Genomic DNA, 15,387 nt, shown 5'->3' with positions numbered 1-15,387 from the left:
CCAACATTTGACTGAATTCAGTTATAATAAAAATGGGAGAAAGGGCTGAAGTTGCTCAAGGATGACTGAGCTCATCCAGAAGAAAGGATGCTACAGCATTACAACCTGCCTTTGAAGATTCCAGGAGAGTCAGCAACACAGCTGCCTCCAGAGGAGTTCTGATCCTTTCTAAAATCAACCACCTAAGGCTACATTAAATAAAAAAAATTAATTCATCTAGAAACTGGGTGCCTCAGAGTTCCTGACATCCTAAGTATCAACCCCAATACCAAGTAGGCAGAAATTATCTTCAGGTCTGGGAAGAGGCAGGTGAAAGAGTCAGATTCAAAGCACCCATCTCACTGAGAAAACTGCTGCCAAACCTCCACACCATTAGGGTGTGTTTTATAATATAAATTAATGATAAATAATTAATTATTGCAAAGAAATAGGCTTAAGGTTCATTGCAAGCAATTAATCTGATTTTCCTAAGCTTCATTTGGATTTTAAGGGAAACATTATCACTTATTACATGACGTGTTGTTGAAAGAGTTAGCAGCACCATACTTTGGAGGATCCTAAGAGAAAGTGAGGTTCAAAGGAGCAGTTAGGGAAGGAAAGATGTGCTTGGCTTACCTTAAATGTTCCACATTGCTTTTTCCACTACTTTTTCTACCAGGTAGAGTAGAAATGCCTAGATTTTCCCTTTCAACAATACTTGCTGTTGGTATTGATGGGAGAGTGGTTTTTGACTCAGCAATTTGACAAGTTAGTTAGCATGGTTGGAATAATCTCTGAGACTTTGTCATGAAGGAAATAGGCATTTGAACCTTTCTGGCAGCCTGTAGCTTTTCAATAGAATAGCATCAGAAAAGGAAAGCACTTCTCCCAAGAAAGAGGAGGCTTCCTCCTTTTGAACATAAAGGCAAACATTAAGCAAAGCAGTGTGGGAATCTAAACATCTCTAAAATTGATTACTCCATGCAATGTATTAAGCTAACTATGGTTGCCCTTAATAACTTCATTGAAAATTAAATTCATCGTACTTCTCTCTGACTACTTGCAAAAAAAAACTTTTGGTGCAATCTATTTGCTATTATATGTGGCACAACAGCACAAGTAGCAACAGAAAATGAAAAATTTTAATAGAGCTCCTTAGAAAGTGACTACAGTGAAACAGGAGTACAAATAGTCCTCATATGCACTGCTACAAAGTGAGGTTAACTGAAGTAGGCTTCAGTAAGACTGTGGAGATGTTAGCCTCCAGCAGTGGGGACAGGGCATGTAACTTCCAAGGAGAGTTCAGGTAATGCTGAACATTTCATCATGGCCAAATTCATTTAAATATGTATTCATTCTACCATACACATATCTATAAAAAAAGAGAGAGAGTGTATGTATACACACCAAAGTGTATATATATATACATATATATATATGTACATATCTGTATATTCATATATACATGCACTACCAAAATGCCATATTCATGTGAACAATTAGTTGACTGATGATGCATTGACAGTAAATTATAGGCTACAAATTAGTTGGTTCCAAACAATAGTTAACATTCAGTTTATTTACACACACATGCAGTATGATATCTTCTGTCATGAACTGAAAGGTTAGATCACTGTATGTACAGACAACAGACAGAAACATGAGCCCTCCTTAAACACATTTGAGAATTTCTTTCATTTACAGCTCCTTGTATAGAATTGTGTGTTTAAGCGCAGGAAGGAAAATTTTTGCCTGAACATTTCAAGAAAAAAAAAACCCACTTTATATAAATAAATGCATTCAATTTATATATTTACAGTACATACAGCATATAAATAATTTTCTAATTAATCCAAAACATGGTACTATGGTTCACTCACAGCCAGTTGTGAATCTTGGACTTATTTTTCATTAGTAACATGAAGACTAAGCATGGGAGATCTCTGGTAAGCCAACTTTACAATGACTCCAGGCATACCATGGCTCATGAAGCACAGCTTTTAGAGTGTTGTGCTAAACTGAGCTGGCAACAACTTACTATATGCAAATGAAAGAGGTGCATTTAATCTTCTTGATTAACACCCATCAACCAAGAAAAAGAACGTTTCTGGAGAATCTCTGGAAACATTTCAGTGTCAGTAAAAAGCTATTTATAGATACCTTCCATTTTTAAGCATGCAAATCACTACTAATGCTACTGCCCATGTAAGGAGAAACCCAGAAACGTGGACTGTATGTACATGGACCCAACCCACTAAATACAAACGAGGTTCCTGACCTCTGGCCACATTTTCTGCCTCCATTAAGAGTGAACTTTACAGCTATGCTGACTGTTCAGAGATAATACAGAGATTGCTAATATTGCTGAAGATACTGTGCTCATTTCCCAACATAATGGAAAATTCTCCTTGTCCTGGAGTGCATCAGATATTACAGGTTCCCCGCATTGTTTATTTAGCAGCATCCAACAGCTTACAGGATCAAGTTCTTAAAAAGAAACTATGACGGCACATATCTCTGGTAAGTGCCTTATTTTCTCTGCTTGTGCTGCTGTTGCCTTTTTTCAAAAAGCATCTTCGCCCTCTGCTATGTCAATGATTGCATGAAGCAACTCTTCAAAAGTCGGGCGTTCCTCTGGTTTCTAAAAATAAAAAGCATGCACAGATGTTATCAGAAATCAATAAAGTTGTGTTGATTTTGATAAATTACTGGACATATCATCATTCTTTGGTGAGGAATTTAGCATTTTATTAAGTATTAAATGTAAAAATATTTCCTTGTCTGGATTTTGGCATGTGCCACTTAATCTCAGTAAGCAACAATTTTCTTTATGCTTTGAAAAAGGCATAAATAGGTGTAGCTGGACTACACTCTTTATATAATTCATTATTTTGCATAGTTTTACATCTTTTTATTTTTCTTCCCCATTCCTACTCTTCCCCAATGAACTGCTCCAATCTTTCTTTATGCAAGTTGTTCATGCTCCTAAGAATTCTGGGTGTCATTTGCTGATGCCTCTTTTAAATCAACTTTATTTTCTTACCTCTGAAATGAGAAATAATTTAATTTTGTTACTAAATGCCTTCACATACTTAATCTGACCGTTCATTTATTTCATAGAAATTTCTTCAATGTTTTGTCTTATCAGAGCTCTAGTTCAGTTGCACATGAATAGCTGAGAGACCTGGATGCATTCAGAACACTGCTCTAGAGAAAATAACTGCTGTTTCTAGATCAACCTTTATTTCAATTCAAAGACCAAAAAAACTTTAAATATATGTATATGAATACATACCTCCTGCCAGCACATCATCATCATTTCATACATCTGCTTACAGGCCAGTTTGGGCCGATACAAGCGATGTCCTTGGCTAACCATTGTTACCACTTCATAGTTGGAGCTTTTTTCAAAAGGCATTTTTCCTTCTGTATATACTTCCCACATTAAAACACCTGGGGGGGAAAAAAAAAGAAAATAAATAACTTCTTAAACATATGTGTTCATTAAACATGTGTGTTTATTTTGAGCCCTGGACTCAGGCTTTCTGATAGATAAATAGTTTGAGATCCATATTCTAGACACTTTTCACATGTGTCATCACTGAAAATGTGTTATTCTAGTAGCATGGGGTTTAATGAATAACAGAACTAAATGTGTCTCTGGAACTTTATCACTAATAAAACCATGGCAAATGATTTCTCTGAGCTTCTTCTCAGATGTCTGAATCCTTCCCAATAACCAGAGCTTAACTGCTACTGATAAAATATAAAAAATACACTTTCATTCCATGATGAATATCTTACCAAATGACCAGACATCTGACTTGCTGCTGAATCGGCTGTAATTAAAGACTTCTGGGGGACACCATTTCACAGGAAATTTAGCCCCTGAAGAACTTGTGTATTGGTCATCAAGGACATACCTAAAAAAAACCCACAAAAAACAAAACAAAAACACCACCACAAAAAAAAAGAACAAAAAAAAAAAGAACAAAAAAGAAAGGAGAGACAAGGAGAGACATTATATCCTTCTGTCAGCCTCCAAACCTGCAAATTTTAATTTAGCTTTGGATTGGAGTACTAGAAGCTCATATTGCCACCTAATGGCCATGGGCGTTAGCATCACAAGATAAAAATAGCTTCCCTGGGGCAGTACTACTGCTTCAGCCACGACTCTGTTCATTTTTCATATTACCCCAGAGTTCTTTCTTGTGATTTATTAGCTACACAACACAGGTCTAGGCCACCTGCTAGTTAAATGTCTCTATTATGAGAGAAAATGAGGGAAAAGCAGAAATTTGATGTTCTGTTTTTCAGCAGCCAATCTGAGTTCAGTTGTCAGGGGACATAGAAACTTAGCAAGACAGAGATGTGGCAAAAGTCAAACCACGGTGCTTTAACACCTTTCTTGGAAGAGCTGCTCCCACCACTGCCTCACCAACACATCACCCACACAGGCACTAACAAGGGCAGGAAATTAACCCCCCTCCAGATCTCAGCATCTCCCAGCCCTTCAGCCAGCACAACTTTGAAACATTGAACCCAAGAGAGTCCCAGACTCACTGAATAGCCTCTTTCTAACATCTATTTAACAAAATACAGTTTAACTATTATCTCTGCAGCAGCTTTGCTCTCTGAAACACAAACTCTGTCTTTTTTAAAATGAGTAAGGAAATCAACACAGAACCAGCAAGCATTAAAGACACTAGAAAAGAAAAAAGCAAAACAAAGCCCAAAAAACCAAAAAGAAGAGGCTAAAAAAGATCATTTTTGTATGCAATTTTGCTTGGTCTGTATTGCCTTTGGGCTAAGTACAAGGCTTAGATGAATTTTTCCAAATCTCTATAAATTCCTTTGCACAGTCACACATACCTTGTCATTCCAAAATCCGAGACTTTGACCACTCCTGAGTCACTCACCAAACAGTTCCTGGCAGCCTGCAATGGGAATGGTTAGAGCTGGATGAAAACTCGGAGTCTCTTGCAGATAAATTACAGCAATCTAATCATGTCTTTGTATTCATTGCTTAGCAAGTTTACCACATTCAGTGGTGTATTCTCATTAGAAAAAGTACATGTGCATCTCCTCTTGATAGCACCATTTTCACAACTACACTATTGTGGAAAGGATCAACAGAAAAAAATATCTTCTCAAGGGATTAATGTGGGGTGAAAATGGCAGCAATACAGAAAGGAGATAGGCTGTTATATCAGCACAAATTGCTACTATTTATAAACATTTCAGAGAGATTTTATTCCATTTTCTTGAGAGAGAAAAATCTCTCATGATTTTCTATACAGAGCAGTTTTAGAGACTTGACTAGACCAAAGAGCCAACTTCATGCACTCAATTTTCTGCAAGGACAGAAGCAGCTGTAAACAAACAGGCCATTTCAAAAAAGGAATAAGTACATTCAAAAATAAAAATTTCAAAGAGGAATGTATTGCCTAATGGGATGTTACCAGGTCTCTGTGGATAAAGCTGTTCCTCTCCAGGTACTCCATTCCCTCACACACATCCTGGCACATAGTAAGCAGAGTGTCTTTACTCAAAACTCCCCGTTTTTGTCTCAGGTAATTGAGAAGGCAGCCATGCTCCATGAACTCTGTCACGATGTAAATGGGCCTCTGTTGTGTGCACACACCATACAGCTGAACTAGTTTAGGATGTGTTAGCTTCCTGAAAAGATTGAGATCATGTTGTTATTACTTCCTCCATGCAGTGCTAGTTCGACAGCACACAAAACTGCAGAAATACCACCTCCTCCAGAGTTTTATTTACAATCAGTATAGAACATCAGAGGCCTAGGACTGGAAATCAAAGTGCCAAGTGCACAACTCACATCATTACTTTAGCTTCTTCAATGAAGTCCTCTTCATACATGGCACCTTCCCGAATTGCCTTGATGGCCACTTTGTACTGCGCCCTCCACTTCCCGAGGCGCACCACCCCGAACAGACCGCTCCCCAGCTCCCTCATGAAGGTCAGCTCTGAGGGGTTGATCTCCCACTTCTCTGTAAAAAAAGTTAACAAACAGTTCAGGAACCTACTGAGCTGGTAGAGGATAAGGAAGAGGAAAGAGAAACTGGACTAGTAGCAAATTAAGGAATTTAGGTAGAAAATGTCTGAGAATTAACTTTAAAACTGAACACTTCTGTACATTACAAAACAAACTTTTAGGTAAATGGGACCTTTAAGCAACTCCTGACTAACACAGCAGTCAAAATTCAAACTTTCCTGAGGTCAGTAATTACATACTGATATTATCAGATTTGATTTCAACAAAATGCCACCACAAAGTTGTGCCAACGCATAGAAGTTGCTCACATCACCACACTTGAAAAATGGCTATTCTAAATTTGTATTTTAAAAGAGTAACCCTTCAACAAAGACCAAAGGGTCAAGTCTGAGTCAGAAGTCTGGAGACTAATGAAGGAACCAAAGGCACAGCTCTCTAATAAGGCAGAGCTCAAGATATCCATGCAGAAAGCAGGGAGGAAAAGACCAAATTCCCCTGGAGCACCAGTGGCACGTGGTGCCTCCACATGCTGATACTCTGTGCAAGGGTCTTGAAAGTACAGCTGGGACCAGTGTAAGTTCATATAGCCAATCACAGCACAGAATCAGATCTTTTCAAAACTTTTAGAAAGTACTGTAGGATCTCAGCATACATAAAATCATTAGAATAAGTGTAGATGAAGATAACAGGCAATCACCATAGCTGAATCCCGCTGTTGTGGGTGCTGTCGTCCTCTTTGGGGTCACCGGGTAACGCAGCCTGGTAACGAGACCTGAGGTTCAATGACAATTCAAGAGACACAGTTTACTTCTGAACCAGCACCAGGCAGCAACTCAGCCTCTTGTTCACTGCAGACTACAATTAAGAATATGTAGAAAAATCAGTTATAATAAATGAAAAGTGGGAGTATGTTTTTGGGGTGTGTTTTCCAGAACATCATCAGGAAATGCTGAGCCGTCTGAGTTTGATGTAAAAATCTGGAAATTATAGATCTTGAGTGAGATTTATGCACAGACCAGACTTGGAAAAAAGAAGTATTGGTATCTGTGCCTTGAACCCAGTTCCTATCCTCTTCCCATTCCATCATACAGTGGGCAGAGACCAGCATCAGCCATCAGTTATGGATCTGGGGTAGGGATTTTCTAAACAACACATTATCGTTTTCCTCAACTGTTTGCTGTATGGGAAGGTTAGATTATTTCAAGTGGCAGTGAGGAGCAGGTAAAAAGGTAGAATATGGAGAGTTTTCTGGGGAAGTACCATCCCTATCCATCTACTCTGAGTTACAGGCAGCTGATAGAAACACTATGTGGAGCTGAGGGGACAATTTTTCCTGACTTGTTACAACTATTCTTCTGTTACTCTGGGGCAGTAACATTTTATATACCATACAGATCTAGATCTAGACACACACACACAAAACCTTTCAAATTACTATCATTATTGAAATAATGTGGAACTGCAGTGTTTCATGACTTCCCTGAAAAGGAAGGATACACAAAACCCCCCAAAATTTCATTAAAACAATAAAATGTCTCAGCTCCCTTTCAAAAGAATCCAATCCATCTACCTGCTGCATTATGGCTGTGATATTCAATTATTTCTGGAATGGAGTTAAAGAGATGTTTTTCTGCGAGGTAGTACTGTTTTGGTGATGTCATGGTTTCTTTTATATGATAGTGTCTTATTCCTGATGAACCTTCCCTAGGAAAAAAAAAAAAAACAACAATAATAATTAGTAATAATATCATGTCATTTGTGGTGAATTTTTTAAGAGGAGCACATTGACAAGAAAAAGTAAACTGAAAGGGCCAGCACAACTGCAGAGCACCACATGCTTTGGGAATGGCTTGAATATCAAATATCCTAAGCACTGGCAACTCACCTTCATCTCAGTGCTCCAACCAAGTTGAAGATTAACCCAGAAAAGGTTAATTTTCAGCCCAGTGAGCTCCCCAGTCCAGCTCACACATGCAGACACAAATACAGGCTGGCAGGAGAGAAGAGACCAAATGGGTTGGGAGAGCAAATCCTCCTCCTGTGGGTGGGGGTTAAGGTCTATGCTGAATTAAACCAAATGGGAGCTAATCATGGAGTTGGAAAGTTCATTTTAGTCACCCATCTTTTCTATCACAGCAGCCCTTGTTTCTTTATTGAGCCTTCTCCTTGCTTTCTCCCAGCCAATGAACTTGGATACAGATACAAACAGATTCAGATGAGATAAGGTGTGCAGAGAAGCCACAGAAACTCACCCTCCAAATTTTGTGTAAAGGGAAACAGTATACAGGCCAGGCTGACTGGAGTCTCTCACCACAAAACCACCTTCTTTATCCTAAAATATAAGCACATTGACAATTCTGAGCAACTGGTTTTAAGTTACATGATTCTTTCACTTGGTTCCAGGATATGCACTTGCCAAAATAAGCCTCTGCTTTAACTGAAGAAGCAATTAAAGTGAATTTCACAGTTGATACTACCAGGCTGATGTGCTCACCTCATTTCTGAGGAGCTGCTCTGCCTTGCTTCTGTTCAGGTTTCGGCTGTACCACCTGCAACACAGCATCAGTAAATAAAACTTCCCCAAGGTGCATGATTTGCCTAAAATGCTTTAAGCAAAGTATTATGAAGCTAGAGACTAAATAATTTTATGATAAATTAAGATCAAGAATTGAACCTTTGATAACATGCAAAAATAAGTCTCTACTACACTGTGCAGTTGTCCCATAAAAAAGCCCTGAAACAAATCCATCCCTCAAAAGCCCATAAAACTCAGGGAACTGATGCAAGTTTTTGGAAAAAACACTTGTCAAACATGCCCAGGCTGATGGCAGCAGTTGCTGTGAAGAGCAGCCCAAGGGGAAGGCTGGCAGCCCTGGGAAGCAGCTGTCTGCACACCAGTCAAACCACCCGTGGAGCTGCTGCCAGACTGCTCTGCCATTCAGTGTCTCCACACTTCTGGGCTCCCAGGGAGGACCCACCTAGCACAGGGGAGGCTGAAACTCTGAATTAAGAGCCATGGCTGCACATCTCTGAGCTCTGTGCTGCATGGGCAGGTTAAAGCAGCTACAGCAGCACCAGCATGTCAGCCAGTCACAGAGAATAACAAAAAAAGGAAAACCAGGCAGTTTGCAAATGGTGTGGTGCAGTTGTTTTGAGCTGTGCTGTTATTTCTGTAGCCTAGCAGGGAAGTGGCACAGCAACCTTTAATCAGATTGTGCCTGTTCAGGAGACAGTGGTTTCTTGCAGTTGGTACATGACCTGGAGTAATGCTCTCTGGACTACACAGAGACTCAGAATTTTGGCCCCAAGGTGGTAAAAGCACAAAGTGGCTGGACCAGATAAGGCAGTCCAGTTCCTTCCTTCCCTTTCTGCCAGCCCTGCAGCCCAGCCCAGAGCTGAGCAGAGCTCTTAGCAAGAGTTCCTAAGATGAGAAAGCAACAAAGAATTCCCTCTAGTCAAGCTAAGGGCAAAATCCCAGATGAAATTCTGGGATTTTGCCCTTAAAAAATTCTGTCAAGACATGAGAAATTCTGTCAAAACATGGCAAGTAGAAACCATATGTAGCTGAAAGTAAAGTTTTGGAGCTACTAATGTAACTTTGAAATTTGGTTTTGTTTATTATTTTCTTACAGCTCCATTTTATCACATGAAGTATGTCCTAAATTCTCAGACATAGCAGTTTATCTTATAATGATGTCTGAGCATCAAGAACAGGTCTGGAGACTATCATGTTAAATTTTACCCTGATGTTCTTAAATAAGTACTCCCTAATTAAACATCAACTGGAAAAAGAATTTAAAAAAAAAGCTAGACATTTATAGCTGTTAAGTTACACTGAAATCTGAAATGCATCGAATTACATATTTTCTTGAAAACTAGAGCTTCCAAAATATCCAGTCTTTTATGTTTATTTGGAGTGACTTCCACTGTTTTCTCCTCTACTGTTTACTGCTACAAACTTTGGACAGACATGTCACTTTACTATTAAAACAACATTTAGCACACTTAAAATGGGTTTCCCTTTGTCTACCAGAGAATTAAGAGGGGAATTTTGCTTTAACCATGATAGCCTAAATACCACAGGCTGATGGCTGTCTCACTGACTTGACTCTACATTATAAATCCCAACAAAATCAATGAGGAGAATCTGAAAAAATATATGCCTATTTCAGTTGTTTAAGTTTAACCTCTAGGTGCTGCCATATGTGAACCGTTGCTTTCAAAATGTTAAAAACACACTGTCATTCTTGAAGCGTAAGTTTCATTTCATGATACTCCAGATTTTAATTCAAGCATTCACTTACTCATATTGATCAAGGTTGTTGGACTTCTTTCCTGTTACATAGTTGCTTGGAATATATCCTTGTTTTCTAAAAAAATATAGAAGAGATCATCTGAGTGAAAACGTGTCAAATTGAATGCCTAGAAGATAGTTATTCCATTCTGCTAATTACCAGAGGTCTCTCAATGTAATTTATTAATTACTGACCCACCCACTCTACTACTGATTATTCAGAAGCTAATTTTCTGCATCAGCATTTCCACATTAACTTTCAGCACCCCTAGAAAAGTGTCATGGGCAGCAAAAGTGTCCAAGAAAACCAACAGAAGGGATGAAGGAAAGTGAGAAACTCTCTGCTGCTCTGTCACTCTTCTGCACTCAGAAGTCCCAGTCAGTCAGGGGAAATATGTGTGGAGCCTGGCACAGCCTGATAACTCACAATTACCCATAACATATGGCAACAGGAACCTGATAAATATTGAAATATGAAAACTTTCATCTTTGAAACCGCAGGGAAAATTCTAATACAGGGAATGTGAAGTTGTAGTCATTACAGCATCTCACTGTAATTCTCTCTCAACTTATTCAAAGATTGTCCCTAATGATCCAGCTATTAAGTAAAATGATGATTATTCAAGTCTGGAAGTTAGAGCCTGCTGAGCTAAATGTTAACCATATTGCTCCCTAATGAGATGTTCCCCAGGGAAGTGGGAATACTTTACCAGTCTAGTGAGGTTTCAAAGGATGGCTGGTGTTTTAATTGTGGAACTATAAAGTTGGAAAGTAAACATAATTGGAAAGACTTCCAGTTCTGGAACTGTCTTTGCACTTGGGTCCCACAATCTATCTGTCGAGTACTGCCCTTTTAAAAACTGGGTTCTGCATGAGAATACATGGATGAGATTTCAGAGCCCGGGCCCAATGTAAAGTCTAATGCAGTTATTTCTTGATACATAGTCAATATGAACTCTACAATATGAAAATAGGCTTTTGAACTTTGTAACAAAAAATAAGGAACTCATTTTTACCCATATTTGTCTCTCGCCTTCCACCAATGAATGTCATTCTTCTCAATCACTGTATATTCTTCACCTTTCTCTAATCTTAAATCATGGTGTTCTGTAGGTTCAAAGTCATACATTGCTACCACTATCTCCTCCTCTTCATTCCCATTTTCTTCAACTGGAGGAACAGGTGGTGGAGGCCTTCGCTGAAAACAACACAACATTATAAAATTATCATTACCATTATAGATTATCATTATCATCCCACGCTGCTCCACCTTCCCTCCCCATTCACCCTTACCATCCCACCAGTGCATCCTGGAGGCAAAAGCTGGGCTAGGCCCCTGGTGGCCTGGGGGCCAGCTGGGGCTGGGGAGGCAAACCATGCAGGTGCCATCCATGGGGCTGGTTTGTGCTGCAGCCCTGCAGCTGCCAGTACAGAGCAAAGCTGGCTGGCATTTGCTTTTTGCCCACATCTTCCACCAGCAGTACAGATACAGCTAACAGATGCAGGTAAATTTCAGTGGGATTTTTTTCACCCTGAGATAGAGCATAGTGCCAATTGTTGCATCCAGAAACAGACCTTTGCTCCAGGATACAGCAAGTATTTTGAGAAATGTAAGCACTTTTTCAAAAAGTAGTAATTATCTGTTCAATATTTTAAAGATTCTACCTACCGCACTTTTTTCTGGCATTGAAGAGGACAATCTCATTACATCTATAAACAAAGCACAGGAGAGGATTTATGCCTATTCATTTAGCTATAAATCTTAAAATTAAATAAAAGGTTTAAATTTCACATTAGGCTTGAATATCTTAGCAAGCCTTCAGTATGGCTTAGATATTCAGAAAGCAAAGACAACTCATATTAAGCCATAGGAAAAATGGTTAAATATTCTTGCAAAAACATCCTAAATCACCCAGCAGGTTACATCGACCACAGATTTGGCAACATCTATGCCACACCAGAGCATGCCACAGAGAGCTCTGAGCCAGTTCCTCAGATGCAAAAATTTATGAGAAATAAAAAAGGGATAGATACGAAAAAGGCATAAGACAATGAAGCTGTGTTCTTGTCAGCATGATGATCTAAAAGTCTGTTAGTATTAACATCTGCCCTTTTAAAATACATAAGCCCCTGAACCCTGCCTTGCTAAGTAATGCATAACAGTTGTATTTTCTTATTATATGTCTCAGATCCATTTTTTTCCCCCTGCAATGCCTTTTTCATGCATTTAAAACATTGAGCTATAGGTCATGCTTTTCACTTTTCTGAATCAGATCAGCCATGAGGGCCTGTTTATTCTGCAAGTTTTCTAATGTTAATAAATCCCCAGGTCCCCCTGACTGCCTGTGCACACATAAGAAATGACTGGGTGCCACAGATTTAACTGGGAGATAAGCAATGGCTCAATTTCTTTCCCTACAACAGAATTTTCTTTAAATCAAGGACTGGATAATTACTAGCTCCTTTGTTGAACAATATTGCAGCGCCACAGCAGTGCACAGTGCAGCATCCACTGCTGAATCAGCAGAACCTGCAGTCTGGAGCCTGGAAAAAGTCACAGCTCATCCAGGTTCAGCACAGGAGCATTTACAAACTCTGAGGTAATTCAGTCCAGTGTCTGTAAATATTCGTTTTTAGCTTGGTGTAGGAACACCAAATGCATTGCAGTTACTATTCTTTCACATGGCTATGCAGAGTTTTTAATAAATAACTGAAGAGCTGGCAAGATTTGTAGCTGAATCTTTTTACCATAAGGTTTTATCCTCAGTCTAAGGTAAACACTTGGTCAAATAAGTTTCAAATCGGAGAAAAAAACCAAATTAAATTCAGCAACTTCAATAATTCCTTTCAGATTTAGCTAAGCTTTTTTCTTTTTTGCAAGGCTAATTTGCTGGCTTTTCTATTTTTTTACCAAGAATGATTGGTAATTGTTTTTGTCTTACTTTAGTCATAGTACCAATGATTGACTCTGCTCTACAAATTTGCCTAATACCAAGGGCATTCAGGTGTGATGACAGAATCACATAAAAAAGCAGAAAAATGTGCCAGAAGAACTTCATAAGAAAACATATGTACTTACTGTTTTCAAAAAGACTATATTTTTCACAACCAGGTGCTAATTTTTCTGTCTGCCTACAGCATTGATAAATTCCCTCTGTCCAGAATTTAGGATGATATTTTACCATTATATTGCTGTTGTTCTTTATTTCTACAAGAAGATAAAGAGCATATATTGAAAGATACAAAAAAAAGAATTCTGCAAGAGGGTAATTTTTAATACATATTACAATATCTTTAAGATGAGGCATAATCTTTGCTTGCCCTTACTTTAGCATGGCATCTCTTCTTGCAAGTTTACATGGAGGTGATGAAACAATCACAGAGGATATATTTAAGGTAGGAACTTTATTCCAGCAGGGTATGCCATATTCCCCCCCTTCCCCAGTCATCCTAGCAGGGGTTTGGTGCATCAGTGAAAGGAGACCCTGCACCACTGGGATCAGTCAGGCAGCTGTGTAGGCTTTGGGAGCTCTGCCTCCTCCTTTGTTGCTGTTGCAAGTGACTCAAATTCATCTACAAACAGTGTTCTGGAGGGAAAGAGAGCTGATATTTATCTCTCTTCCGTGGCACAATTCATCATTTTGGCCTGGAAGGCTGCTTACCCCATGCCATGGGCTTGCTCAGTTTCAGAGGTCACTCCTTGCCCCCTGACCCCAGCCCAGAAATAATTTCTTATTACTTTACAGACCACCTGTAATTAATGTGAGTACCTGATGGTGAGAGAGGGCATTAAGAGGCAAATTTAAAAAACCACCTTTACTCACTGTGAAAGCAACTATCTAATCACATCTCAGCAGAGATACCTCCTATCATTTTACATCAGCTAAAGGCCCACAATATTGTCTAGCTACATCCAAACAAAAATTTCCAGTGATGCCATCAGCTTGGATAAACTTTTTAACTCATTGTGCAAAAGCAGAGTCAAATTCTGATTGCAGCTGCACTTCACAAAATCAAACTAGATCAGTCTGAGTATGTGAGGCTCTCAGTACCTGTTACCACACCCTGTGTATGCAAGCAATGAAATTAAAGCAAGAAAAAAATTAAAATTGGTAGATATGAGCAGTAAAAACTCTACCATTTCATTTTTGTAATTTGTTGTGGGCTGATGTAGCCAGCAGCTAAGCACCCATGCAGGCACTCACCCACTCCCACAACCCAGTGGGATGGGGGAAGGAATAGAAAGAACAAGAGATAAAAATTTTTGGCTTGAGATAAAAACAGTTTAATAACCAAAAGAGAGAAAAAAAGAGCCCAGAAGTAATGTAAAGTAAATCACTCACCATCTCCCACAAGCCAAGCAGTGCCCAGCCAGCCCCTGTGCAGCAGATAATAGGGAAGGGAAAACCCTAACCCCTGACTTCCTCCACCCCAGTTTTTATTGCTGAGCTCAATTTTATATGGAATATCCCTTTGGTCAGACCAGCCTGCTGTCCTGGCTGTGTCACCTCCCAGCCTCTTGTCCATCCCCAGTGTGTGGGGGCAAAAGAGGAAGAAAAAGGCAAATTCTCCATGCTGTGCAAGCACTGGTCAGCAGCAACCACAACACTGGTATGTTTTTAACACTGTTTTGGCCACAAATCCAAAACACAGCACCAAGTTAAGTCCAATCCATGCAGACAGCTCAGGCAAAGCTATCTGCCTGTGTTAGGGTTTAAGTACAAGCAGTTCCAATTACCTTCTTTCAGGTTCCTCACCCACTGATCCCGGCTTTGTGCACTCGGTGCAAAAATATAAAGTGTATTAGCATCATATACAACCTGGAGGGGAGAAAAGAAATAATCAACATACATTAACCTCATAATGTTAATTCATTTCTTCCTAAAGAAACAGAGTAGGACAAATAACTGTTAGATTTGGCAAAATTAGTGTATTCAGGCACAAAATGCAGAAACTGGGAAAGGTTATTAAGGTGTATTATTCAGATATGATGTTTTCAGGGGAATTAGGAAGAATTTTGTAATGGTATATTATCTTGTCAGCATTCCTTAAAATGCTTACTTCACGCTTTGCTTTGTTCATTCTTCACTGTGCT

At 39.2% G+C, this 15,387-nt stretch overlaps 1 protein-coding gene across 1 annotated transcript in view; it reads right to left on the bottom strand.

The window, feature by feature from the left end:
• Positions 1 to 2,130: 2,130 nt before the first annotated feature.
• Positions 2,131 to 15,387, bottom strand: part of TEC (tec protein tyrosine kinase) — a 43,643-nt gene continuing 30,386 nt past the window's right edge. The window contains exons 4-18 of the mRNA XM_054632804.2: positions 15,031 to 15,112; positions 13,372 to 13,500; positions 11,962 to 12,002; positions 11,309 to 11,490; positions 10,303 to 10,368; positions 8,493 to 8,547; positions 8,251 to 8,330; positions 7,569 to 7,702; positions 6,696 to 6,770; positions 5,822 to 5,993; positions 5,442 to 5,658; positions 4,852 to 4,916; positions 3,784 to 3,902; positions 3,275 to 3,432; positions 2,131 to 2,620 (exon numbers count right to left, since the gene is read on the bottom strand). Of these exons, the coding sequence (XP_054488779.1) occupies positions 2,543 to 2,620; positions 3,275 to 3,432; positions 3,784 to 3,902; positions 4,852 to 4,916; positions 5,442 to 5,658; positions 5,822 to 5,993; positions 6,696 to 6,770; positions 7,569 to 7,702; positions 8,251 to 8,330; positions 8,493 to 8,547; positions 10,303 to 10,368; positions 11,309 to 11,490; positions 11,962 to 12,002; positions 13,372 to 13,500; positions 15,031 to 15,112 (1,653 nt within the window). The 3' untranslated portion in view covers positions 2,131 to 2,542. The remainder of the gene's footprint in view (positions 2,621 to 3,274; positions 3,433 to 3,783; positions 3,903 to 4,851; positions 4,917 to 5,441; positions 5,659 to 5,821; positions 5,994 to 6,695; positions 6,771 to 7,568; positions 7,703 to 8,250; positions 8,331 to 8,492; positions 8,548 to 10,302; positions 10,369 to 11,308; positions 11,491 to 11,961; positions 12,003 to 13,371; positions 13,501 to 15,030; positions 15,113 to 15,387) is intronic.

Source organism: Agelaius phoeniceus, chromosome 4, assembly GCF_051311805.1.
Source record: "Agelaius phoeniceus isolate bAgePho1 chromosome 4, bAgePho1.hap1, whole genome shotgun sequence".
Classification (NCBI taxonomy): Eukaryota; Metazoa; Chordata; class Aves; order Passeriformes; family Icteridae; genus Agelaius; species Agelaius phoeniceus.
Note: the sequence above shows the minus strand (reverse complement) of the source record. Positions and strands in the feature narration are given on the sequence as shown.